The 27,577-nt window shown below is 34.7% G+C and overlaps 1 protein-coding gene across 1 annotated transcript; it reads right to left on the reverse strand.

Annotated features, from left to right (window-relative positions):
- Window positions 1-969: 969 nt before the first annotated feature.
- On the reverse strand, window positions 970-25,788 carry LOC129919109 (AP-3 complex subunit beta-2). The gene is made up of 4 exons (XM_055999957.1): window positions 24,188-25,788; window positions 2,784-3,004; window positions 1,894-2,716; window positions 970-1,832 (listed from the first exon to the last, which is right to left on the reverse strand). Exons 1-4 carry the CDS (start codon window positions 25,608-25,610, stop codon window positions 1,075-1,077), a joined length of 3,225 nt encoding a protein of 1,074 aa, XP_055855932.1. The 5' UTR covers window positions 25,611-25,788; the 3' UTR covers window positions 970-1,074.
- Window positions 25,789-27,577: the final 1,789 nt, after the last annotated feature.

Consider the following 27,577-nt stretch of genomic DNA (forward strand, 5'->3'; position numbering starts at 1 on the left):
GAAGAATTCTGCTTTACAACGCGTACGGAGTTAGTAAGCTTGAGTTGAACTGCTTTGAGTCTCTAAAGACATCTGACTGATATCCTCGAACATCATGCAGTACCTATCAGCACTAGAATTGGTGTAGAATGAACAGACAGTACATAATTCAAAAACTCCTCGTATTAGCCTTAGAGAAATTTGACTTTTTCTGTGGCCTCTATATGCAAACAAGGATCCAGAAAACGATAAAATTAAATTTGTTCGTCCATCTAAACACTCCTCAATATTAAAAAAAAAATCACATTGGGTCGTATGCAAAAAAAAAATTAGATTAATCTCTTTTCAGTACTTATATTTTCATGAGATCTGTCTCATATTTTTAGAGAGATCTCAAGACCAATTAACCTAAATTTCTTTTCAATTTAACTACAGAAGGAAAGTCGTGTTTGGCAAAAGTTCCACGTAAAAAAAATTATTTTGTTTGTTTAAGGGACATTTGCTGAATCGATTTATGTTGAACATAAAATCTTATTTCCTACTTTTTCCTCGGCGCAAACTGTCACATAAGGATTTACGTAGAACTTAAATGCTTAAGTTTCGATTCAGCAAACGACTCTAAGTGAAACTTTCAAATGCCTAACATTACTATTATGCCGATTTTTCTTTACGATGCAAAATTATTTTTGCTTGAATTTTTTGCAAAAGTGAAATTCTATTTTACTTACCTATCATCTGCATAGTTAGCTTTACTCTCTTGCAATTTCATCATTTTCTGCAAATCAAATATGCAATGGAAGATTTCAAAACCATGGAATACAAAATTGAAGCTGCTGTGAATAGTTGATTGTTGTTACCTTGTTGGCTTTCTTAAAATTGGCTGTTGTCGAGCCTTTGTTCGCTCTTTAAAAAGAGCACATATTTTTTTTTTTTTTTTCAATTTAAAAATTCAAAATTTAAAAAAACATTTTTTTTTCTAGAAGCAACTGATGAATATGACACAAATAGTATTTTTATTACGTTTAAGTCATGAAAAAAGCATATAAACAAGTATATTTAAGTAAGCTAAGTGTTAAGTTTTTAAGACTAAAATGCTCAATTTTGTCCAGTAATTGCATTTCGAATTTCATTGAGCACCATCGATGCAATAACCATCTTTTCACAATTAACCAAAACCTTGACATCATTCGGCAATAGCATAAATGAAATAAGCACTAAACTCTTTGATGACAATGTTTGACCAACAAAGTACATTGAATCTGGATCAGAGCTTTTAATGCTGGCCACATTTAGTTTTTGGAATATTTTCGTTTTTAGTGATTTTTGGTCATCAGTGTATTGGCATGGTACGTTACACTGATGTTCATTCATTCCACGTAATTTTTGACATTCTTCACGGAAGTATTTCTCTTCAGTATAAACCGATCGAATAAGCTCTCCAATGGGTGTCTTAAGGGAGATTTTGACACTACCCTTGTTCGACTGGATTTCAAGATCAACAACTTGAGTTGAATCTTTACAATCGAGACCCAAAAGACGAGTTGCACTTTGTTGCGGCTGTAGGTTTGGAATCGGATCGATTTCTTTGACATTCATACCAGATGGAAGTGATTTCGGTGGAGCCATTTGAATATTTAGTAATTCTTCGTTGGAATGATTGGTTAAAACTAACTCGATTGACACCATACAAGATGAGAAAAGATGCGGGGAACGAGTAAAGCGATAAGTAACACCCAGACCATTGCCAGATAGCTTATTCAGAAGTGTCAAATGGTTGTGATTAATATAGGACGGACCCACTAGATCGATATGGTTGACTTCTACAAGAGAATATAAGCCAGTTCCTGGAGTTCCTTTAAATGAATCGTTTTCAATAAAAAAATCTGAAAAAACTAAACATATTTGTTTGTTTACCTGGTGATAAAACTCCACCTTGCGATGGAGTCATGATAGTTCCTCCAGTTGGAATGTCACCTAAATCTAGGAGAAGATCTAATTCACTCACAGGCTGCGGCTGAGGGGCTGGATTTTTGTCGTCAGCCTTTTCAGTTTCGCTTTCGGATTCCGATTCGGAGCTTCCTTTGTCTGAAGACGAAGAATCATCCGAACTGGATTGAGAGGTACTGCTGACCGTTGTTGAATGATCATCAGTATCAGAATCTTCATCTGATTTCTTTTGTTCTGTGGTGACTGTCTTTTTGACAGTACCTTCATCTTCGGCAGATGATTCTTCACTCGAACTGTATTCATCCGAAGATTCGGAATGTTGATCTTTTTTGTTTGTAAAATATTTTCCTTCTTTGCCAGCGTCTACTACTTCTTGAGATGAGTTTTGCTGTGCATGAAGTTCATCTTCATAGGGTACAGTATTACGAAGCGTTGAATCGGAAGCAACTCGGGGAAAATCAGACAAATCTCTGTAGCCATTGGCGCGCATATTCAAATAATGTGACAGAGAACCAAGTTGAAAATGATCTCTGCCTTGATATTTTCCTTCCAATGCTGGAGCTGGTTTTGGGGACAAAAAGATGCTATGGGCATTTTTCGAGAATATTGTGCTAAGGTCATGGGCAGGGAAAATAAATTGACGCAAAAAACGAGCACGATCACGAACATCGTAGTTAGCATCGTAACGTGCCAAAGTGAAAACATATTGACAAAGCAGAGATGTCTGTTGAGGATTGACCAAATAAAGTTTCATGCTTAGATTGAGAGCTTGAAGTTTTACAACGTCTTCCTAGAATTGAAAAAAAAAGAGCGATTTGAATTGTTGTTTTTTTTAGATTTTTTTAATTTGTACTTACCTCATCACAGAAAGTTTTTGCACACTTTCTTAAAACATCGGGGGCAATTTTCGGTACTTTTTCATTATATTCACCAATAAGCCAGAGAATTGAAGCTCGTGCAGCTGGAACAGTGATAAAGTCAAGAAGACCAGCCATCTGAGAGATTATTTCAAAATGTTGAGCTGCTTTAGTTTGCAAGAGCATCTTGATGACAACTACACTTTCAGCGACAATATGTTCTGAAAAAGAGAAATGATGGACAATTTAAAACCTTTATCAAAAGTTGTATACAGAAATTGATATAAATTTAATTCCAACCTAAATACAGAAAATTCAGACTACCGGATTTGTTAATGACAGGGAAAAACAGAAATTAGAAGTTATACAAAACACAAATGTAAGAGTCATTTGACCATAAACAGGGATAAACTGAAATCCAAGTAAATAAACAAAATGGTTAGAAACTACATATTTGGTTCTTAACTCAGTCGGAAACAGTTTTTTTAGTTTGAATTAAACTAGACGGGACAAATACTAGAATTGAAAAATTTGAACTAAATAAATACAGTCATTTCTTAACTTAAGCTCGGCTATTATGATATTGCTATTTCAAAAGTCCCTAAAAACTTGAATTTTGTTTTATCATTTTTAAAAATTAAATATTGAATATTTTCAAAAGGTTATGGGCCCAGGCACTGAAAATATTAAAATTTAAAAGAATAAAGCTGACTGAATGAATAAATTAAATTAATAAGTAATATTTTAATAGTAGGTTCGTAGAATTTTGTCCAGTTACAACAGCAAACGATTACTAATAAAATAATAGTATTTTACTATCCCCATGAACCAGATCATTGTATTAATTTGCCTTACAAAAAACTTAGCGAAATCTTGCTTTTGTTGCAACTCAAATAAATACAATGCTCTGACCAGTTGGACTCAAGTCGAACGATTTAGGAAATGCAATCAAAATAATACGCTTCATCGCTTATTAAAGGCTCAATAACTTTGATTCCAACTGGAAAGTTGGCTGAAAAGTTAGGCAATAAAAGTCTCACTAACTCGATTTACTGGGATATCTAAATTTCCGTTGTTGCGGGTTAAGATTCACAAAAGGATTTAAGGATCAGGGATAGGAAGTGAGCAGGGAATAGGATAGGTAGGATGGCCGGTGCGACCATGACAAAATTTTTCATTAGGTAAGAGTGTAGGGTAGAATAGAAAAAAAAAGGAAAAAGGAGATTCGACACTCAGGACTGGCACGCTGGCGACGCACGGCTTAGCTCGCCGGATATGGGAGGGGATCTTGTCCTGGGACCCGAAGAAAACCACAACAAAAAACATAAATCGTGCCATTTAATTTCAAAAAGGGAAAACAAAAAAAAACACTTATACTTCTCTTACCATTCCAACCATGACCAGTTTACTGTTGTGCTGCTGATGTTTTGCAGCATTGCCCCCTCCCAGCCTGGAGCCCATATAACGTCCATTGGGACTCCCCTCAATAGGCATCTTCTTCACGCCTTCACTTCATCCTAGTTGAAGAACACTTATCCGCCCCTTTCCACCCCCTGAAAAATCCTTAACAGGCCATCTCAAACTTTTTTAAGTTTGAATAAAAAAAATTCGCATTGGCGTGATTCACAAACATTTATTATTAAGAATAATTTTTCGAAATTTCATAATAGAAAAATCATCAACTACAATTTTTTTGGTCGCATTGGATTTGAAAAAAAAAATAAATATCTTGAATTCGATACCACAAGGTACAAAAAAAAATAAATAACAGAAAAAAAAAGAAATTTACGTTAAACTTATAACGGAACAATTCAATGAGCAAAAAAAAATTATTGGCAGACTAAAAAATGTGAACAAAATAAAATAATTATAACTTAGCAAATTTGGCATATGGCATTAAACCTTATGGCAAACCTTTAGCCCCTTTTTTAATGAAAAGTATGACCTTACTTTTCTCGGCCTTATAAACGCCCGCGTTCTCGCTAATTTCCCTACCTATATAGAGCTCTGTATAGTAGTCTATAGCGGTTTTTATATACTCTAAAAAGGTACGAATTTCGCCCACGAAGGAGGAAAAGGCTATTCGTGGTTTTAATGCCCTACGACACCACTTCAAAACTTTTACCTTTTAAGATCACTCAAAACCTAGTTGCCACTAATTTTCAACAACAAAAAAAACCATTGAACAAAAAAAAATTGAAAATTTAAAGAATAAATTTTAAATAGGTATAAGTATATATATATATGTAAATTAAGAAAAATCAAAAAAACACAATATCACGCCAAAAAAAAATTCGTACATACGTTTTAGATTTTGTTAAAATTTACTTTTTTTATGTGTTCGCCAAAAGCGAGGTTCTATCACTCTTACGGAGCTACTCCCGCTCTATTTGGCTGTAATTTGGCTAGGTAATTTATATCTATATATATTTGCCAAACCGAATTTAATTCTCGATCCAGTGCGCAGCTTGAACTTCAATTTTCTCTGTAGGGTATTTGGAGGTCGTTAGGGTGGTGTGCCCTTCCAATACACCATAAAACTGGATCTCATAAAGATTTAAAAAAAAAAATCCTTCAAAAAGGATTAAACCTCGGCGGCCACGACCTTGTCTGTGACCGCCAATTCCCTATTAAATGGATTTGGGGTCAGGTCATGTCTTTAATAACTTAAGAAATTATCACTTACCCTCTTTTTTTGAAAATTTATTATTTATTTATTCAACTTCCTGTATTCAACGTTTTTTTATTTGCTCCTTAGAGTATGTGGCTTATATTATTTCCGGCGGAACTACTATTTCGAAAAAAAAATGTTTAAAAAATTGCCGCACTGCACTTTTTTCTTATCTCGTAAGTGAAACTTACCACGTTCGAACTTCTTAAAGAAAACTCACTAGGTACTCTACACTATCTGGAGGTTGACACAGAAATGACCATCATTCAATGGTATACTCAACCCATGACCATCATGCGCTATTAGCTGTTTCATTATCATACATAACCCCCACTATGTCTTCTATGTGCAATTGACATCATCCGATTTAATGCAGCATTTAATCGAATGACGTCATATTGTCTTTCTTTTTCTCAGACGAGAATCTATTTCGCCCTCTATCATCTATTCCTGCAACTAAAAAAAAAATATTTGAAACGGGTTCTAAGCCAAAATTATCTAATCCACAAACCTAATTCATAAATCCACCTCGGTAGTCGGTACGGTAGATAATCTACGTTCTCATTAGATCGTAGACATATTCGGCTTCGCTTTAGAACGCATTCATTTTTATTTTGCATTTTATTTTGGTTTCTTGCTCCGCGTGGATGGCGTCGATCCAATTTCTTTAAAAAAATTTACATTTTGCGCCGATTATAACAAAAAAAACATAACAAACAGGTGAGTACTAATGAATTTAACCCATTCCCACTAATTATTCAACAATTTTTCTTTATTTTTTTTTGTAGGAACAGCGAACACAGTCTGGAAACGGAGCTCTCAGGACATTGTTTCCCCCACCATAGGAATTTGAGGTTTATTCGAGGAGTTCCATTATCGGTACCTCGACTCAACCTTTAAAACAAATTTGTGACAAACATATCAAAATATAAAATTTATCCCATAAAAAAAAAATGAATTGATTTCTACCATCGTCGTCAGTGGGCACATCGTACGAGCACGAGCTCTAGATCGCCAAAAACGCTTGAACCACATACCTATAATTATAAGGAGCGGACGGTGAGCATAGTTTTGGGTGCCATCGCTGCCCTCCTATAAGAGTTTAAGTTCCTCAATGACTTTTACCATAATTTGTCGTGCTAATGTCGCACACGGACACAAGGACTATGTTTCTGTCGTCGCAGCTTCCTTAGTTGTTGTATCCTTTGATACACACGACATTTAAAGGCCAATCGCAATGATGTTTTAAGGTGTCCGTAACAAACCAACTGACTCGGAAGTCTGTTCCACAGCAACGAGGACGTTGGCAGGAGCACCGGTAACTTGATTTTTAATGAAGAACGTGGGGAAGTTAACCCACCCCAAATGAGCCGGGCAACAAACTTAAGTTACAATTTGTATCTTTTGGTGAGTTGTTATTTCAAGATACTTTTATTATTCTAGTATGTATTCAACGTGAAGTTATAGATAAAAAGTCATTGACCTTGGTAGATTTGTCTATAGTGAAATTATTTTGCGTTTGAACTTTTAAGTTTGTTTTGATTATTAGCAATGCTAATTGAATATTAGCAAAGCTATATAAATAAAATATTTTTTTTCTAATCTACTATCACAGGTCGTTAATATCAGTACGGGTTTTAAAATAAATATGAATAAATAAATAAATAAATAAAAAAATTAGTTTCTCTACGCAAAATATCACAGATTGGAAGCATACTAGGTATAAATAATTAAACTAAAATATCACAGATCTACAAATTCTTTGTTTTTAAATATCACAGAGGTTCTTTTGGTTTCTAGGTTTCTAAAACTATCAGGTACTTGGCGTTAATATTCATTCAGGTAAACATGTTTGGGTATATAAATAGATATGTGGGGTTAAACTATCGCTTTGTATTGCACTATACTTTAAGCTTTGATGGACGGACATTGACATGGATATTGCACAGGGTTAAGATTGGATCTTTTTATCACAGGGTTTTACTTTTTTTTTCTACTGTTTTAGGTCTTTTGCGTGGAATACACCTAATTTCTTTCCGGACAAGTTTTCAATTTCGTACATTGAGTTACCTATCGGTCTTATTATTCTACATTTTATAAATTTCGGACAGAGTTTGGAATTTAAGTTTTTAGATGAATCGCTGAGGATGAAGTTACGTTTGTATACTTCTTGGCCGGGTATAAAGCGTACATTGCGGGATCGAAGATTGTATGTTTTCGCACTCTTTTCATTAGCTTTGATTAGACTTTCTTTAATTTTGTCTCTCACGCATTGCAACCGTAATTTTCTGGCCAAGATAAACAACTCGTTATCTTCTATCATATTCAACTTTTTGGCGAGTTCATAGCAACTCCCATGCGTCATCATGTTTATCCCAAAAAGCGCGAAGTATGGAGATACGCCGATAGATGAATGTATGGAACTTCGCAGAGCTCCTGCGATGTCACTTATGTGCACATCCCAATCTCGCTGATCCTGTTTCAAATAGGAGCGAATGGCAGCTAATAAAGTTCTATTCACTCTCTCGGATGCATTTGATTGCGGTGAATAGTTTGCGGTTCTCAAATGCCGTATGCCATATTTCTCTAAAAGATTTTGAAAATCTTTCGACACAAATTGCTTGCCGTTGTCAGAGTGAATGACCTGTGGAACGCCAAACGCGTTAAATATTTCATCACGCATGAATTTAATTACATTATTTGTATTTGCCGATCTTAAAGGTTTAAGAAAAACAAATTTTGAGAAATGATCAAGGACTACAAATATATATGCATTACCAAGTCTTGATCTCGGGTACGGTCCTAAAAAATCAATATACAATTTTTCAAAAGGCCTATCGGGAACAAAACTCGTAGTAATAGGGGGACGAAGTATTTGGTTGTTGGCTTTACTTTGCTTACACACGGAACAATTTGACACAAAATTTCTCACTTGGACCGTCATGTTTGGCCAGTAAAAATACTGCGTAAGCCGGTGAAGGGTTTTTGCAACGCCACCATGAGCGGATTGCGGAGGATCATGGGCCTTGGAAATTAACTCTTCGGTCATTTCGGCTGGGATCCATAGTCTCCAGCTATGTTCAAAATAATCTCCCTCGTAACTGATCGGTAGGAACCGTTTATATACATAACCGTCTTCTATTTTCAGATCAGGTAATTGATCTTGGCGGTCGGTAATTATTTGAATTAATTGTTTATACTCATCTGATTGGAATTCTTCGGATTCCAAATCAATCATGGGTGCTACGTCTTTTATCTCTAAACTATCCAGATGTACCCGAGAAAGAGTGTCAGGCACTACATTTAAAGATCCCTTTCGGTGCTCTATGTCGAAGGTATAAGATTGCAATTCTAGCGACCACCTCGCTAGTCTGCCACTAAGGTCTTTCATCGACATAAGCCATTTCAAACTGGCATGGTCGGTGATAATAGCAAAGTCCATACCCTCGACATAGGGCCGGAATCTTTTAACTGCCATCACCGCCGCCATGCACTCTTTCTCGGTCACGCTGTAATTTCGTTGACACGAATTGAGTTTTTGGGAGAAATAGGAAATCGGGTGTTCGTCACCAACATCCGTTCTTTGAAACAACACCGCACCTATCCCTGAATCAGATGCATCACACTGAATATAAAACTTTTTTGAAAAGTCGGGTCGCACAAGTACTGGTGAACTGGCTAATGATTTTTTTAATTCTTCGAAAGCTACTATTGCTTCTTCAGTCATTCGAAACTTTGCATTTTTCCCTTTAAGAGTATCGGTTAGAGGAGCGGTTAGGGTTGAAAAATTCTTAATGAATCGTCTATACCATCCGGCAAGACCTAATAGACGGCGAACTTGCCGTGAATTTTTGGGTAGCGGAAAATCTACTACGGCTTCTACTTTAGCCGGATCAGTCTTCACCATCCCACCACCAACTATGAAGCCCAAATATTTTAATTCCTTAAAACAAAATTTCGACTTCTTTAAGTTGATGGTGAGATTCGCCTTTCTCAGACATTCAGCTACTTCACCTAAAAGTGCTATATGGGTATCAAAATCGGGACTAACTATGAGCAAGTCATCTAAATACACAAAGACGCGTTCCCGGAGTCGTGCAGGAATCACCTTGTCCATTAAACGGCATAACCTTTGGGCAGCATTACACAGTCCAAAGGGCATGACCGTAAACTGGTACAAGGATCTCCCCGGTACCGCAAACGCAGTTTTCTCCCTACTCTCCTTCTCAAGCGGTATTTGCCAGAATGCTTCTTTCAAATCTACACTACTGATATAGTAGGTATCAGATAGACGACTGAGAAGCCCTTCGATGTGAGGAAGTGGATTAGCATCTTTTTTGGTTAACGCATTTACTTTACGCGAATCGAGGCAAAAACGGTGTTTTATGCTCCCGTCCTCCGCTGTTTTCTTTATGAGTACAACGGGTGAGCACCAAGGGCTCTCACTTTCCTCAATCACGCCGAGCTCCAACATTCTGTCTATCTCCTGATACAAAACGGTTTGTACCGCAGGAGAAACAGGGTAGTGACGCTGCTTGACCGGAACCGCATCTCCGGTATCGATCACATGCTCCATCAGTGAGGTTTTACCTAGACCATGGCGGTCATAATCCAAAAATTTATCTTTCACTGATTTTAACTTTTTTTCTTGCTCCGGATTTAGCTGATGTGCGTTCTTTACTTCGCCGGGTTCCTCAGGAACGGAAATTGAACTAACTACTGATGGGGCTATCTGAAACGCTCTCCAAAAATCGACACCTAAATACAACTCCTGGTCTAAATTGGGGACTAAATAAAACGTAATCTCTTGGGTATTGTTTTTGTAGATAACTTCAGTTTTTATTTTTCCTACTATTATCTGACCTTTACCGTCAGCTGTTTTAACCTCTGATTTGTAAGGGGTGATTTTCAAATTTAAAAGCTTAACAAATAACATGCAATTTTTTCCTAGAATACTAACACTGGCCCCACTGTCCAGTAACCCTAAAATTTCTTTTCCCATTATAGATATTTTAGCGTAAGGTCTGAGATCAGTGGTTGTATCTACTACCGTAGACAAAATCTTATTTTTAATTTCTTTTCTTAGTTTGAAACGTTCGCGCGTTCTTAAAATTCTTTTTGAAACATTTTCATCCTGGTTATTATTAAAAATCCTATCTCTAGCTAAATTGTATTCTTTAACCCTAATGTGAAAAGGCTTCAAACGCGTGAGCTTTTCATCGTTTTTAACATCTTTTATTACTTTTTCATTTTCTCTTCTTTTTAAAATTTTATTAATATTTTCACCTAGTTCTTCTCCAGGTCCTCTTGGGTTGTCTGTGTTGAACACGACACCCCCACTGATGTCGTGTTCCTCGGACGGTTTTCCGGATGACAGTTAGGGCATTTCGGTGCGATAACTCCTTCTTGACCGCAACCATAACATACTATATTTTTAGTTGAAGACTTGTAATCCTTTTGAGGCGCTCTCGCCTCGCCGAAATTACTATTATTTTTAGGTTTGAACCCGGTATATTGATATGCCGCCAAGACCTCTGGCGGACCATCTAAATTTTCCTCAATATAGGATATTTCGTTTGCATTATATCGGCCTGGTGGTCGATTATGTTTTTGAGCATCTCGTCCTCTAAAATTGACAACTCCTTCAGCATCTTTACAAACGAACCTCAAATGATCGATCGAGTAAATGGCTTGTGGGTACACAAGACCACTTATTCGATCGTTTAAATTTCTTTTTAGTACTCGTACTAAATCAAGCTCCGAAATTGGTACTCTGAGTTGGGATTTGAGCTTATCAATAGCATTGAAGTAATCTTCGCTGTTTTCCCAAGTACCTTGCCTCCTGTCCATTATGTCCTTCATGACATCCATATCGGTTTTTGGGTTTCGGAACTGACGCAATAATGCTTCACGCAACATGGGCCAATCCAAGTGGAAATTAGCTTTTTGAAAGCGCCAGTACCAATCCTCGGCACTACTCTTGGGTACGAGAAGAAGAGGAAAGTCTCGAATAATTTCAGCCCATGAGCAGTTGTACTGACGTTGCTTAGTCTCTACTCGAAATATGAAATCCTCCACCGTGAGTGAGTCAGGTTTGCCATCAAACTTTATTACCCATTTATCCACCTTGATAGGTACCCTATAAGGAGGATAATTAGGCTGTCTATACAACTCATCGGGAGGATTTCCGGTTTGCTGGTATAAGTTAGCAAACGACTGTTGAGGTGCGCTATACGCTTGTGTATTGCCGTTCATCGGCTGATAGAAATCATTTCCAAAATTATGGCTTTGATTTACCAATGGTTCTTGCCTAGTTGGTGCGTTTGTAGTTAGTTGGTTATTTTTGATTGGCTTTGGCTTAGCTTTATTAGAGCTAAGCTTTGGCATTTGTTTTTCGGTGGGAGGTGTTTCTCGAACCGCATGATTAATATCGGCGAGAAACTCAACGAAATGTTTCTTAACCTCTACTTTCAATGACTCTGAAATTTCACTTATCATAGAACTGGTATATGAATCATAGGCTTTAACTACTGCAAGATTTATAACGGTTCTTAATTCAGCTGGTATATTTAGATTTTCCGTTACCAACTCATCTTCACGGTGGACTCTATTTGTATTGTATTCTTTATTAAAAACAGGTCTCTGTTCATGTGGTTCATTTCTAGGATCATTTAGGGTTCTGTTAGGTGGAACCCACGTGTTGGTTCGCATATCTACAGTTCGTGGTACTGGTTTGCGTACAGCACCAGTTCCTAACATAAAATTTTCACCTAAAGGGGGTGCTGGTCTTGGCTCGTTCGCTTGGGACCTAGCGGACGTTTGGAACGGTGTATTAATTGGAACCGGTTCAGTAACAGGTTGCAACCCTGCACTTTCGAAACCAACAAGGTTTCCCAGGTTTGGATCGCTTGGGGGCTCTGTGTTTCTAGCGCACAAATTGTCTATCAGGCTTCGGGTTCGCCTTGACTCCATGACCCAATCCATAGTTCCGAGCTCTCGATTACCTACGGATTCGCGATTCCCTACAGCTCCTAAATTTGGAACACTATTATTCCCTAAACTTAGCCTCCAGTCGTTTGAAATAGACGGTCGATTTGATTGGGGATCGTCAGTTCTTGGCACCAAGGTATCTGACCCGTCGGGTTGTCCAGCCACCGATGAAGCTAACCCAGTCAAGCTGCTATACGATGGTGCTGAAAGAGATTCGGTATTCCTGGCCTCACTAGGAGGTCTAGGCAAGGGTGGAGGAGGGAAGTTAAACAAATTTGCTCCAGCTGTTGGAGGCGCTGGAGTGCTTTTCGGAGAATGTCTCACGGGTGCCATGTTACTGGTATTGTTTAATATTCTTTTCGCTAAAGATCGCGTGACTACTCTATCCCTAGTTGTATTTATGTTTTTAATTGAAGTATTTGATTTTTTCTCGGGTCTCATACCCAATTATTGGCAACGCAAAAAAAAACTCGTTATAAAAAAAAACAAAATTTGAAACCAATCACGCAGAGCAATGTAACCTTAGTTGAAATGCTTGACTTTATCAAAAAAAATTGAAACAAAAAACACAATTTCTCAAAAATTAATTCAGGCTTAGGCTTGAACTTAATATATAAATTTTCCTTTGCTAACAGCAACAGAAAAAAAATCCAAAAAAAAAGTAACGAAAAACGTAAATAAACAAATGAAATATATAAATGAAATAAATAAATAAATTAACAAAAAAATATTGAACTTTTCAATCTTTATTCAAAAGAAAATTTTCCCAGAACCAAAAAAAATAAAAACTGTTTCAAGAATATGATTGATTTGAAACGAAAACAAAAATAATATCTTGAAACAAAACCTACTAATACAGTAAAATAAGGAGAAAAAAGGGGTAAATCTCGGAATGAATGTTAGTAGAATTTTTTTTTGCTCAATATCTTCCTTTTGCCATTCTATAACATATCTCAAAAGTCTAGAAAAATCTCATGTCCGCTTGTCGCGATTTCAAGGTCAAATCGCGAAATGAAGATTTTCAAAATTAGCAAAAATAGGCTATGGTATTATATACACATATGATACATGATTTCAAGGTATTTTTTAATGCTGATTCCAAAAAATCTAAAATCAAGACAATCTGACGTCTCTGGAAAAAGTTATACCTGTTTTACATCTGTCAACTCATATTATTATAACAGTTGCAAACTTACTGCCGAAAAACCCTTAAAAGTTATGGTAGATGAACCAAATTTTGCATGAAGATTTTAGAATCCATCATTATTAAAAATCGAAACAATCCATTACAATAAATATATATACCTACGAAATAATGGTATTTTTTGATGGAGGGGCAAATTTTAGGATATGCACTAAAAAAGATTCTTGTTCATCTTAGGAATAAGTGCTAATAGGCTAATTTTTTCATTTTAATCTTTGTTTGGATATTCTTTAACTACCCTCAAAAATCTAAAAAAATCTCATGTCCGCAAGTCCTAATTTTCTTGGTTTGAAGATAAGGTGCAGATTTTAAAAAATTGAAATACTACACTTCAGATATTTGTGTCAGATCAACATGAATAAGGTGCATTACTTTTCAGGGACAGTCAGGTTGACTTGTTTGTGAGTTTTGTTGGAATAAGTGTTAAAAAATACCTTTAAATCATGTCGCTTATGTTGGTATACATATAAAAATTTAAACTTTTCTTATTAATTTTTTAAAATCTGCACCTTATTTTCAAACCAAGAAAATTAGGACTTGCGGACATGAGATTTTTTTAGATTTTTGAGGGTAGTTAAAGAATATCCAAACAAAGATTAAAATGAAAAAATTAGCCTATTAGCACTTATTCCTAAGATGAACAAGAATCTTTTTTAGTGCATATCCTAAAATTTGCCCCTCCATCAAAAAATACCATTATTTCGTAGGCATATATATTTTTTATAATGGATTGTTTCGATTTTTAATAATGATGGATTCTAAAATCTTCATGCAAAATTTGGTTCATCTACCATAACTTTTAAGGGTTTTTCGGCAGTAAGTTTGCAACTGTTATAATAATATGAGTTGACAGATGTAAAACAGGTATAACTTTTTCCAGAGACGTCAGATTGTCTTGATTTTAGATTTTTTGGAATCAGCATTAAAAAATACCTTGAAATCATGTATCATATGTGTATATAATACCATAGCCTATTTTTGCTAATTTTGAAAATCTCCATTTCGCGATTTGACCTTGAAATCGCGACAAGCGGACATGAGATTTTTCTAGACTTTTGAGATATGTTATAGAATGGCAAAAGGAAGATATTGAGCAAAAAAAATTTCTACTAACATTCATTCCGAGGTTAAACCCTTATTTGACTGGATTATACTATATAATTAAGTAATGTAAATAAGTCTATATAAGTAATTAATATTACTTATGAATGAAAAAAAAACTAAACTAATGTTTTTTTTCTTTTGTTCTTTTTATATATGGAAAACCCAACACCAAAAAAAACAAAAAAACGTTGAAACTAAAATAACAAAAACTTAACTGATTATTACCTTCACCCTCTTATCCTATATCTTATTACTATTTTATAAAAACTATCTATTATCTAAAATAGATACTTTTACCTTATAGTAAATTAAAGAAAAAAATATGTTTTAATATTTATCAATTAATTTCACTAAGTCAATCTTACTGGATTTCTAAACCCAAAATCTAGGGATTCACGAAGTCAACTATCTATTCTTTCCGAAGGATAACCAATCTGATTTTAAACACAAAAACAAACGATTTATTCCAATTCAATTTTTAACTATTTTAAATGATCTTGTATTGATCTATTTTTTTCTTTATTGATTTTGTATTCGGGGTTTTGTATCATATCATACGGGGGTGTAGGAGGCGGTTGTCTTCAAAAAAAAAATTTTGTTTGCCTATTTACGGAACGGAAGTAAAGGCGTATCTATCTATCTACCTCGTAGACTGACCCATTCGGTTGGAAAGCAGAAGAAATTTTTTTCGACGACATAGATACATTACAATGTTCACCTCTGCTGTTGTTAGTGGATTGGGGATGAAAAGTCGCAATTGGTCGGGCATGCTTAAGAGCTATCCTGAGCAAGACATACAATTCACCACCGCTTCACTAGCCTCAACAGGTGAGAACACGACGTTGACTACGCTGTTAAAACCCAAAAGTCTGCCGCGATTTAAATAGTACGTCAAAACCTTCTATTTAAAGACATGCCGAAATTCGGATTCTCCCAACGCAGTCAATAGTAGACAACATATAATTTAGAACATTCTGATCTCAGTAGTCTCATCCAACGCAGCGTCGCAAATGATTGGACATTCTTAAGAGCTATTCCCATCATGACATACGTTACGTTGTATGAGTCTACGGAGATAAAAAGTTCCAAACAGGAACGAAAAACTTGCACTTAACGTTGGGCGCCATTTTGTTGCGGGTTAAGATTCACAAAAGGATTTAAGGATCAGGGATAGGAAGTGAGCAGGGAATAGGATAGGTAGGATGGCCGGTGCGACCATGACAAAATTTTTCATTAGGTAAGAGTGTAGGGTAGAATAGAAAAAAAAAGGAAAAAGGAGATTCGACACTCAGGACTGGCACGCTGGCGACGCACGGCTTAGCTCGCCGGATATGGGAGGGGATCTTGTCCTGGGACCCGAAGAAAACCACAACAAAAAACATAAATCGTGCCATTTAATTTCAAAAAGGGAAAACAAAAAAAAACACTTATACTTCTCTTACCATTCCAACCATGACCAGTTTACTGTTGTGCTGCTGATGTTTTGCAGCATTGCCCCCTCCCAGCCTGGAGCCCATATAACGTCCATTGGGACTCCCCTCAATAGGCATCTTCTTCACGCCTTCACTTCATCCTAGTTGAAGAACACTTATCCGCCCCTTTCCACCCCCTGAAAAATCCTTAACAGGCCATCTCAAACTTTTTTAAGTTTGAATAAAAAAAATTCGCATTGGCGTGATTCACAAACATTTATTATTAAGAATAATTTTTCGAAATTTCATAATAGAAAAATCATCAACTACAATTTTTTTGGTCGCATTGGATTTGAAAAAAAAAATAAATATCTTGAATTCGATACCACAAGGTACAAAAAAAAATAAATAACAGAAAAAAAAAGAAATTTACGTTAAACTTATAACGGAACAATTCAATGAGCAAAAAAAAATTATTGGCAGACTAAAAAATGTGAACAAAATAAAATAATTATAACTTAGCAAATTTGGCATATGGCATTAAACCTTATGGCAAACCTTTAGCCCCTTTTTTAATGAAAAGTATGACCTTACTTTTCTCGGCCTTATAAACGCCCGCGTTCTCGCTAATTTCCCTACCTATATAGAGCTCTGTATAGTAGTCTATAGCGGTTTTTATATACTCTAAAAAGGTACGAATTTCGCCCACGAAGGAGGAAAAGGCTATTCGTGGTTTTAATGCCCTACGACACCACTTCAAAACTTTTACCTTTTAAGATCACTCAAAACCTAGTTGCCACTAATTTTCAACAACAAAAAAAACCATTGAACAAAAAAAAATTGAAAATTTAAAGAATAAATTTTAAATAGGTATAAGTATATATATATATGTAAATTAAGAAAAATCAAAAAAACACAATATCACGCCAAAAAAAAATTCGTACATACGTTTTAGATTTTGTTAAAATTTACTTTTTTTATGTGTTCGCCAAAAGCGAGGTTCTATCACTCTTACGGAGCTACTCCCGCTCTATTTGGCTGTAATTTGGCTAGGTAATTTATATCTATATATATTTGCCAAACCGAATTTAATTCTCGATCCAGTGCGCAGCTTGAACTTCAATTTTCTCTGTAGGGTATTTGGAGGTCGTTAGGGTGGTGTGCCCTTCCAATACACCATAAAACTGGATCTCATAAAGATTTAAAAAAAAAAAATCCTTCAAAAAGGATTAAACCTCGGCGGCCACGACCTTGTCTGTGACCGCCAATTCCCTATTAAATGGATTTGGGGTCAGGTCATGTCTTTAATAACTTAAGAAATTATCACTTACCCTCTTTTTTTGAAAATTTATTATTTATTTATTCAACTTCCTGTATTCAACGTTTTTTTATTTGCTCCTTAGAGTATGTGGCTTATATTATTTCCGGCGGAACTACTATTTCGAAAAAAAAATGTTTAAAAAATTGCCGCACTGCACTTTTTTCTTATCTCGTAAGTGAAACTTACCACGTTCGAACTTCTTAAAGAAAACTCACTAGGTACTCTACACTATCTGGAGGTTGACACAGAAATGACCATCATTCAATGGTATACTCAACCCATGACCATCATGCGCTATTAGCTGTTTCATTATCATACATAACCCCCACTATGTCTTCTATGTGCAATTGACATCATCCGATTTAATGCAGCATTTAATCGAATGACGTCATATTGTCTTTCTTTTTCTCAGACGAGAATCTATTTCGCCCTCTATCATCTATTCCTGCAACTAAAAAAAAAATATTTGAAACGGGTTCTAAGCCCAAATTATCTAATCCACAAACCTAATTCATAAATCCACCTCGGTAGTCGGTACGGTAGATAATCTACGTTCTCATTAGATCGTAGACATATTCGGCTTCGCTTTAGAACGCATTCATTTTTATTTTGCATTTTATTTTGGTTTCTTGCTCCGCGTGGATGGCGTCGATCCAATTTCTTTAAAAAAATTTACATTTTGCGCCGATTATAACAAAAAAAACATAACAAACAGGTGAGTACTAATGAATTTAACCCATTCCCACTAATTATTCAACAATTTTTCTTTATTTTTTTTTGTAGGAACAGCGAACACAGTCTGGAAACGGAGCTCTCAGGACATTGTTTCCCCCACCATAGGAATTTGAGGTTTATTCGAGGAGTTCCATTATCGGTACCTCGACTCAACCTTTAAAACAAATTTGTGACAAACATATCAAAATATAAAATTTATCCCATAAAAAAAAAATGAATTGATTTCTACCATCGTCGTCAGTGGGCACATCGTACGAGCACGAGCTCTAGATCGCCAAAAACGCTTGAACCACATACCTATAATTATAAGGAGCGGACGGTGAGCATAGTTTTGGGTGCCATCGCTGCCCTCCTATAAGAGTTTAAGTTCCTCAATGACTTTTACCATAATTTGTCGTGCTAATGTCGCACACGGACACAAGGACTATGTTTCTGTCGTCGCAGCTTCCTTAGTTGTTGTATCCTTTGATACACACGACATTTAAAGGCCAATCGCAATGATGTTTTAAGGTGTCCGTAACACCGTTCAGAAAATGACGTTGACTAAATATTTAGCCAGTGCCCAGTGAAGTGAATAATGCAGATAGGTTTAAATGGGGAGCGGGTCATAATTCTGCTTGTCAAAATTCTGTACGACAAAATTCTGTGGGGTCAAAATACTGTAATACCATTTTGTATTTACAGTATAATGACGTACAGAATACGTCATTATACTGTAAATACAAAATTCTGTACGTCAAAATACTGTATGAACAAAATACTGACATGCAAAATTCTGTTTTGTAAAATTCTGTACGGAAAAATACTGTATATCAAAATTCTGTAAAAATGCTGTAAAAAAATATTGTTTTGATAATGTAAAAAAGTGCGCGCGCACTTTTTTACATTATCAAAACGATATTTTTTTACAGAATTTTTACAGAATTTTGATTTACAGAATTTTGATGTACAGAATTTTGAAATACAGTATTTTGACCAACCAGAATTTTGCTATACAGAATTTTGACTTTCAGAATTTTGTTCCGACAGCATTTTACACATACAGAATTTTGACATACAGTATTTTGAATACAGAATTTTGCAACATACAGAATTTCGACCCCAACCCGTTTTAATGGACTCTTATATTTTACGTCTCTTGTCTCCTTCAAGGCAATTTTTAGAGACAATCATAAAAAATCGAACTCTAAAAATCTGCTTCAATGTTTATTAAATTAAACATTTTAATTTTTTCTTTTTGCTTCTATTTTCCTTTATTAATTTTGTAGGTCAAAAAATCATTTCGTTGCTTGTTATATGTAACTATCCTAAATGCACTCAAGAAAGCATCGGGAGTTAATAGCCTAGGTTCGGTTTGAGCTCTCCGGCTTTGTATAGGAGGTTCACTTTTTAAAGGAGATATATCAAAAAAAAGAAAAGAACGGGGCTAGGAAATTACACAAAAATCATCTATACCAAGTTTCAGTTTTCTCTTCATGTGAATCGAATTTATCTTTGGATCGTTAACCATTGGTTCTATTCGTTATTGAAGATTTCAATCAAAATATTTCTTAAAATTTTATCCTAACTGTTATTTTAACGCTTCTTTTTTGAGACTTTCACGTGAATGAAATAGAAAAATAAATCTGATTTTGGTTATGAATGCAACGAAAAAACGGATGCATTTACATGAAACACTTCTGGAAAAAGTAAACATTCTAATAAGAGTTAAAATGCGAGCGCTGTAAAGTAACAGGCCTTCAATTGTTAGAGTTAGAAGTTTTTTTTACAAAAAAACAACAAATTTCTTAAAAAATCAAGTCATTTAGAGCCGATTTTTCAATCTTCTAATAAACAGTCAGTTAACTGTTCGACAAATAGAGTTATTAGGCTCATCAACAATCAGATAGCAAAATTGAATTTTTCAATCAAGAAAAATCTATTCTACAGAATAAGAAAAAAAATGTCAAATTCAAAAATATTCAAAATTAAACGTCATTTTTATTCATAATTATTTTTGTTTTCTTGTGTTCCCTTGTAGACCGAGAGCCCACAGCAAATTTTGGGAGTAGAGGTATAACTAAAATGTGAGTATGCAGTTTAATGGCCTTATGCCTTCTAATGACGTCTTCGAAAGTCTGGCAGCTTTAAATCGCGGCTTTATATGGTTTTCGGGGGGTTAAACAACGCGAGTTTTCCAATTAATGTGAGTAGGCTAAATAAGCAAAAATTCACATTCTGAATATAAGGAATGATGCTCTGTCATTTCCCCTAAGCCTCAATACCTCAATCTCGGTGATATGACAAATAGAAATCAAGATATAAGCTTTTTTAACTATCCATATCAACTCTCTTCGTGGAGAGTTTTGAGTTCAAAATAACAAACAAAAAATTAAACAGAAAAATCTCCAAAACAAAGCCGCTTAAAAAGCTTATATTCTATTAATCGTATCGTCAAGATCGATGTCTTCAGGCTTAGGAAAAATGACAGAGCATCAGTTGCTGTATAAAGAATATGAAATATTGTGAATTTAGCCTACTTATATGAATTGGAAAACTCACATTTTTCAACCTCTTAAAAACAATACAAAGCCGCGATTTAAAGCTGACAGACTTTTGAATTCGTTATTAGAACGCATAAGGCTATAAAAGTGCATACTCACATTTTGGTTATACATACCTCCACTCCCAAAATTTGCTGTGGGCTCTTAGACTATTGTAGTTTTTAAACGCATAGGCTTTAAATTTGTGAAAAAAAATATCTTTATAATTAATAATCTCAAAGAAATCCATTTTATCAATATTTTCTTCAAAACTGCGTTGAGCATTGACAGAATATTTTTGTTGAGATTATTCCTTAGAATAATTTTTATTCGTCTCTGAAAGAAGCAGATAGTTTTATTCCTCTAATAAATGTCTTATTCCTAGGAATAAGCTATATCTGACCGTTGAAAAATTGATTTTGTCTCTATCTGGGGAATAAGTACTAACTGACTGTTTAACTGACTATTGAAAAATTGGCCCTTAGAAAAATATTTTTTTAACTACACTCCTGCTCAAATTTAACGCACATCATATTTATTTTACAGAAAATTCCTACTATTACTTTGTCTCACAGTATCGTGGTTATTTTCTCAAATAAGACAGGAGTGATCTTAAATTGAAGGTATGGAGTAAAATGTTTGTGGGGAAGATTTGGAGAGATATGCTGAAGTCTATCTGTCAACCCGCTAACCTTTTAGAGATGAGTCATAAATTTTCATGAAGTAAACTCTGCTTTACAACACCTACGGAGTTAGTGAGCTCTCCTAGACCTACTTTAAATACCCAAAAATACTTGACTGATATCCTCGAACACCATGCGGTTCCAATCACCCCTAGATTTGGTCCACAGTTCAGTCTGATGCACGATAATGCATGCTAGAGTGGTTTGAAAATATCTTCAAGATTAAAATATGCCACCCTTGAATTGACCACACAGATATTCGGATTTGAATTCAATAGAACATGTCTAGGAAATGTTGAAAAAAGTGCATTTGCGGCCGAAATCCACCTCCAAGCATTCTTGATCCACAGAAAATTGGAGTGAAAGAAAAGTTACAATAAAACCTTCAAATGTTAATTCGTGGAATGAATAGATGACTCCAAGTTGTCATAAGCGCTAGAGGAGACAATGCCAAGTATTGAATAAAATTATTGGAAAGAACTGTCACGTGCTTCCATTTTTAAAAATTTTTTTTCTTAAAAAACAAAAATTATTTTAATATCAGTTTTCAGACCTTAAATTGCTAAATTTGGTTCATCTTTTTTTTGGTTGATAATACTGTTGCAGTTTAGCATTTTTCTGACTTGCTTAATAATAACCAAACACAAAAAAATACAACAAATAATTTAAAAGCCATTTTAAATAAGATTTAGGGGTATGACTAAAGAAGAAAAAAGTGTGCGTTAATTTTGAGCAGGAGTGTATTAAAAATATTCAAACATTTTTGAACAAACAAACAAAAATTGGAAGAAAAGAACATTTTTTTTACAATTTCAATTTATTAAAACTACGTTGAACCGAGGAAGTGTACATGTTAAAGATTACATCTTTAAATAAAATAGAACATGATTGCGACAGTTATGTCATTCCCAATAAGACCAATAGACAGTGTTAAACACTCCTGGTACTAACAAATGCAAGTACATCATCATTAAGTTGGTCTCAGATACAGTGACGAGCAAAAGTGGTCAAATGTTTTGCCTTTTTTGAGAAAGTTGTTTAAAACTTAGTGTTCTTTATAAACCACTTTTAACAATGCCGCGAGATAGGATCTATCAATCTGTGAAGAAATAATTTTAAAATTCGGTCGTATTTCAGCTTAATGGAAAGCTCAAAGCTCATCACTATTAGGCTTGCGTTCTTTTACTGCCCTTACAATTTCTTCAAAATTTTCAACAGATTTGTCAGGGCCTTGTGCTGGCTACGCAACTGTCTTAAATTTCTGATTTCCGAAGCAATATTTGACAATTTTAAAGGTTTTCGTGGGGTCTTCATGTAGTTGAAAAATTATATCACACGACAAGGAGTCTTCTTTTGCCAAAAAAACTTGTTAAATTGTACCGTTATATATCAAGATAGATTCTCCTCCTCATCATATCTTCAAATTTTATCAAAGGTCGGGAACTCCCCCCAAAAACTCAAACAGAACATCACCAAACCTTTTTTTTAAGTCAAAAATCGTTAGGTTAGATGAATTTTTACTAAAACTTTAACTATAACCACAAAAAAGAATCAATAACCAATGGGAAAAGTAGATTGAATTGACGAGAACTCAGAAGAAATAGAATGCAAATCTAGTTACTATCCAAAACTGGAAAAAACATTTCAGCAGTATCAAGTTTATAGAACGGACATAAATTATTATGGACTCAAGAATATTTTCCGGTGTTATCTTGTGGATTGCTAGCTAATTTTGAAAAAATAATGAACAAGCGAACCTATCCTGATATAAAACGAAACAATTTACCAAGTTTTTTGGCAAAAGAAGACTCCGTGTTGTCTAATATAATTTTTCAACTAGATGAAGACCCCACCAAAACCTTTAAAATTGTCAAATATTGCTTCAGAAATAAAAAATTTTAGACAGTTTCGTAGTCAGCATAAGACCCTGATATAATCTGGCTGAAAAGCTGTTAAAATTTTTGAAGAAATTGTAAGCGCAGTAAAAAAAACACAAGTCTAAAAGCGATGAGCTTTGAGCTTTCCATTAAGCTGAAATACGACCGAATTTTAAAATTATTTCTTCACAGATTGATAGATCCTATCTCGCGGCATTGTTAAAAGTGGTTAAAAATAATTCTAGTAGACTCAATATATTGAAACAAAAGCCTTTTTCCAAAACGAGCAGAATTGGTCAAGTCCAAATACCAATATGATACTCTCCATTTTTGGACAATGAAGCATTTTTTTAAATTTTAATCAGGAAAATGAATGGTGGCATAATATAGAAAAATAATAAAATAAAAACGATTTAATTTATGTAAAGAACACTAAGTTTTAAACAACTTTTTTTAAAAAGGCAAAACATTTGACCACTTTTGCTCGTCACTGTATGTAATGATCTTAAGCCTGAAGCTTTGCCGCCGCTTTTTTTTTATATAAATATGACACATATTTAAGTGGGGGAATCATGATCCTCTCGAGAAATATTTATTTATTTATTTTTTTTTTTTTGTTCGTTTGAATCTCCTACACTGCTTCACTAACAATTTGAAAAATGTTTCCGTAAGTCAATTACCACGATTATATTAAGCAATTAATATTTCTAGCGTGTTTTAATGATGTAACATAAATTATGGCATGTCGAACAAGGAGGAACCAACAAACAATTAAATGCTTATTAGTTTCTTTTTTTCCTATTCAAGTATTCAATATTTATATGAAGTTATAGTAGGAATTGATTTTTGTATTAGTTTATAAATAAAAATAAAAATTTATCTTACCATCCTTATTCGACAACAACTGCACCAATCCACTTAAACAAGTATCAGTCACCTCTTTAATCGAATTTGCACACCGTCCAATTGCTTGAATTGTTGCAGCAACAAATACCCGATCACTGCTATTAATATAAGTTTGAAATTCTCTCAATAGCATCGGAGTATTTGTAACCGATGCCAAATTAGTTAAAATCTCCAACTTCAACAACATAATATGTGTTGAATCGCTTGTCCGGACAAAAAATGATTTCAAATATGGTTCAAATATTGACTTCCTTTTTGTTGACATCGATGCTATGCAAGTCAATACAATACTTTGGACTTCTTTATGACCACGAAGCAAACGAATCAACGATTGTGCGATGATATTAACTTCATTATGTGGAGCAACGTGATGGTAGAGCTGTGCCACAGCCATAACCACTGAAGCATTACGACTTTGTAACAATGGTTTCGCTTGACGTAATAACAAACGATGATCCAAGTCTAATGAGCAAATAGTTGCCTTTGAGGATGATCGTCGTTTTTTCTTTTTATCGTCATCCGATGAATTCTCATCATCATCGTTGTGGTCATAGAATTTTTCAGAATTCTCTGTACCCAAACCATCTTTAAGTTCATTGGCATTTGGATTAGTAAACTGGGTTCGGGCATATCTCGTCAACATATTAATAATAATGACTTGACCCCATTCATCAACATCGACCAAAAGATTACAAAGCTTTCGAAAGTTTTTATGAATCAAATCAACCCTCTCCGGGCAGACTTCTTCAAAAGCCATTACAGCCGATCCCACCACGAGAGTGGTTCGATCGGATAAAAGTTTCTCAATAATCAAAACCAATTCATCCTTTTGTTCAGGATCTAATGAATACAATTTAGGAATTGCATGCGCAGCAGTCTTCCTAACATACGGACTCATATCCGAAGAAGAATCTCTTATTGCCAACATGACAATTGGCACAATCATTTGCACTCGAATGCTTGAAAGCACTCGCAATGCACTTGCCCTAATCAATTGATTTGGATCTTTTAAACCTCTTTGAAAAGTGCTAATTGATAGTAAAACTAAATCTTGTTGTTCTTCAGCATATCGAACTAAGTAAACATAAACTAATTTTTTTACTTCGATATTTTTTGAGACAACATTTTTGACAACAGATGGAAATAAGTCAGATGCATTACGACCTCTTGCTAACATGCTTATAATTCTTTTCATTGCTTCCAGTTTTAGTCCATCTTTATTACTATCTAACATTTGTTTTAAATCATCATGTTTTTTATAATCGGTATTGAAGAAACCACCGGAAGCTGGATCAGCTCCGAATTCGACATCTAAACCCATTTGAGGGCGTTCACCGTAGGAAAAATTGGATGTGGATTGCTGCATAACATTCATTCTTACAGGTGAGCCAGATGAGAACATTCCCTTATTGAAGTTGAAGAAATTATAGATTCTTTATTTTATTTATTTTGTTCACTTGTTTGTCAGTTTGGTTACTTTTTTAATAATTTTTTGTTTTTTATTCCGATTTGAATCGTTGATTTTATACAGATTTTACTTTTTTGCTTGTCAGTAGTTGTCACCACGTCTAGGAGAAAACACAAATTTGCTAAAAAAAAAACCACCAGCCATAGATAATACAAATGTTAGGAGTGGTGACTAGGTGAAATGTCAAAATGATAAAATTTGATCCCGAAGAAAATTTCCCTTTTATTTTCACCTCAGAAGTGAGACGGACTAAAGGGGCCAGATTTAGAAGCACTTTTAGTGAAAAGCTTGAAATAGAGCTATGATATAAAATTTATAGCATTTGACTTAGGCCGTGTGTGAATTGCATTATATAGTTAACACAGTGTAAAATTTTTGACACTATTGAGGTGAATACAAAATTTTCAGCTGTTAAAAATTTATTGGGCTCTGGGACCTGGTTAAATTTGGGTTAAATTTTTTTTGCGGATGGTTTTGTTTTGTTTTTTTTTTTTATTAAAAAGGAGTATCATGGCAGAAAAAATTTTAAACAATAATCCATACAGCTGAATTTTTTTTATTAACCTCAATAGTGTCAAAAAATTAACACATATTTAACTATTTAACGCAATTCACACACGGCCTTAACTCATAAAAGTCAAATAGATTAAAAAGTTGAGTATTGGCCATTATAAAGGGAAATATTTATATTGGTCTTCTAATATGTTAGCTAAAGCCTGGTACGCTGCTCGCGCTAAATTTTAGCTCCCATACAAATTATCGAAAAAATTTAGCCGAGCTAAAATGAGTCCCATACAAATTATCGATAACTTGTATGGAAATTTTATCTTGGCTAAAATTTAGCGCGAGCAGCGTACCAGGCTTAAGATTGAAAAAAAAAATCCTTTTCAAACCTAAAGAAAACAAAAATATGTAAGTAAAATTTTATTTGATTTATTCACATGGCACATACATACACTAAATTGTATTTGACATACTGTGAATTTTTCTCACTGATTTTGAATAAAGGCTTGGCCACACCGGAGGGTATGCGGTATAGCGGTAACGATATTTGTACTAAGAAAATTCCACACCTGAATTTTGATGTGTCAGTTTGAAATTTTTTTCATACAAGTACCCTCACCGCTACCCGGTACCGCTACCGCATACCTTCCAGTGTGGCCAAGCCTTAAGAGAACAGCCAAAACTTTACAAATTTGTAAATGAAACTTGTAAAGTTTATTAAAAAATCTATTTGATTTCAATTTTCAATGCACCACATGGAATTATAACATCGAGTTTAGTAACTTCAAACTATCTGTGGATAATTCTATTAATTTCCCAAAATGTAAACGTCAAACATAATAAATTTCCCTACAGCCAGTTGCGGATTGCATTGTACGCTTAAATTAAAAACATTTTCTTAAACATTCTTAACTCCCTGAATACAATGGTGTAAATGTGGCTGTAGCTTGTAGCGCACGTTGAAGAATTCTCAACTTTTTGCTCAGCTGCCGCCAACTTTTGTAGGATTTTCCCTCAGTAAAATTTTGACAGTTCTACAAGCTACAGCCACAGCTACACCATTGTACTAAGCCAGTAAGGCTTAAAACTACACTGGCCATTTTTTGCAAAAGTACGTAAAGTTTTTAAGAAAGAGTAAACAAAGTGTTTTTTTAAGACCAAACAAATAAGTTTTCTGCATTATTTTTGTAATTTTTCCATTTCACTTTTGTATACTTTTTCATTTTCCAATGTCAATTTTTTGCACGACTTTGCACGAGCCGATTTTTGCCGTGCAGTGAAGCTTTTCGAAAGTAAGCCGTAGGTGAAAGTATTAAGTATAAATGCGACATCCATGTTTTTTTTTCACAAAAAACGACATTTTGTCTTTACAATATGTCAACAATGGCAAGGTGGTT

Source organism: Episyrphus balteatus, chromosome 4 (assembly GCF_945859705.1).
Source record: "Episyrphus balteatus chromosome 4, idEpiBalt1.1, whole genome shotgun sequence".
NCBI classification, from domain to species: Eukaryota; Metazoa; Arthropoda; class Insecta; order Diptera; family Syrphidae; genus Episyrphus; species Episyrphus balteatus.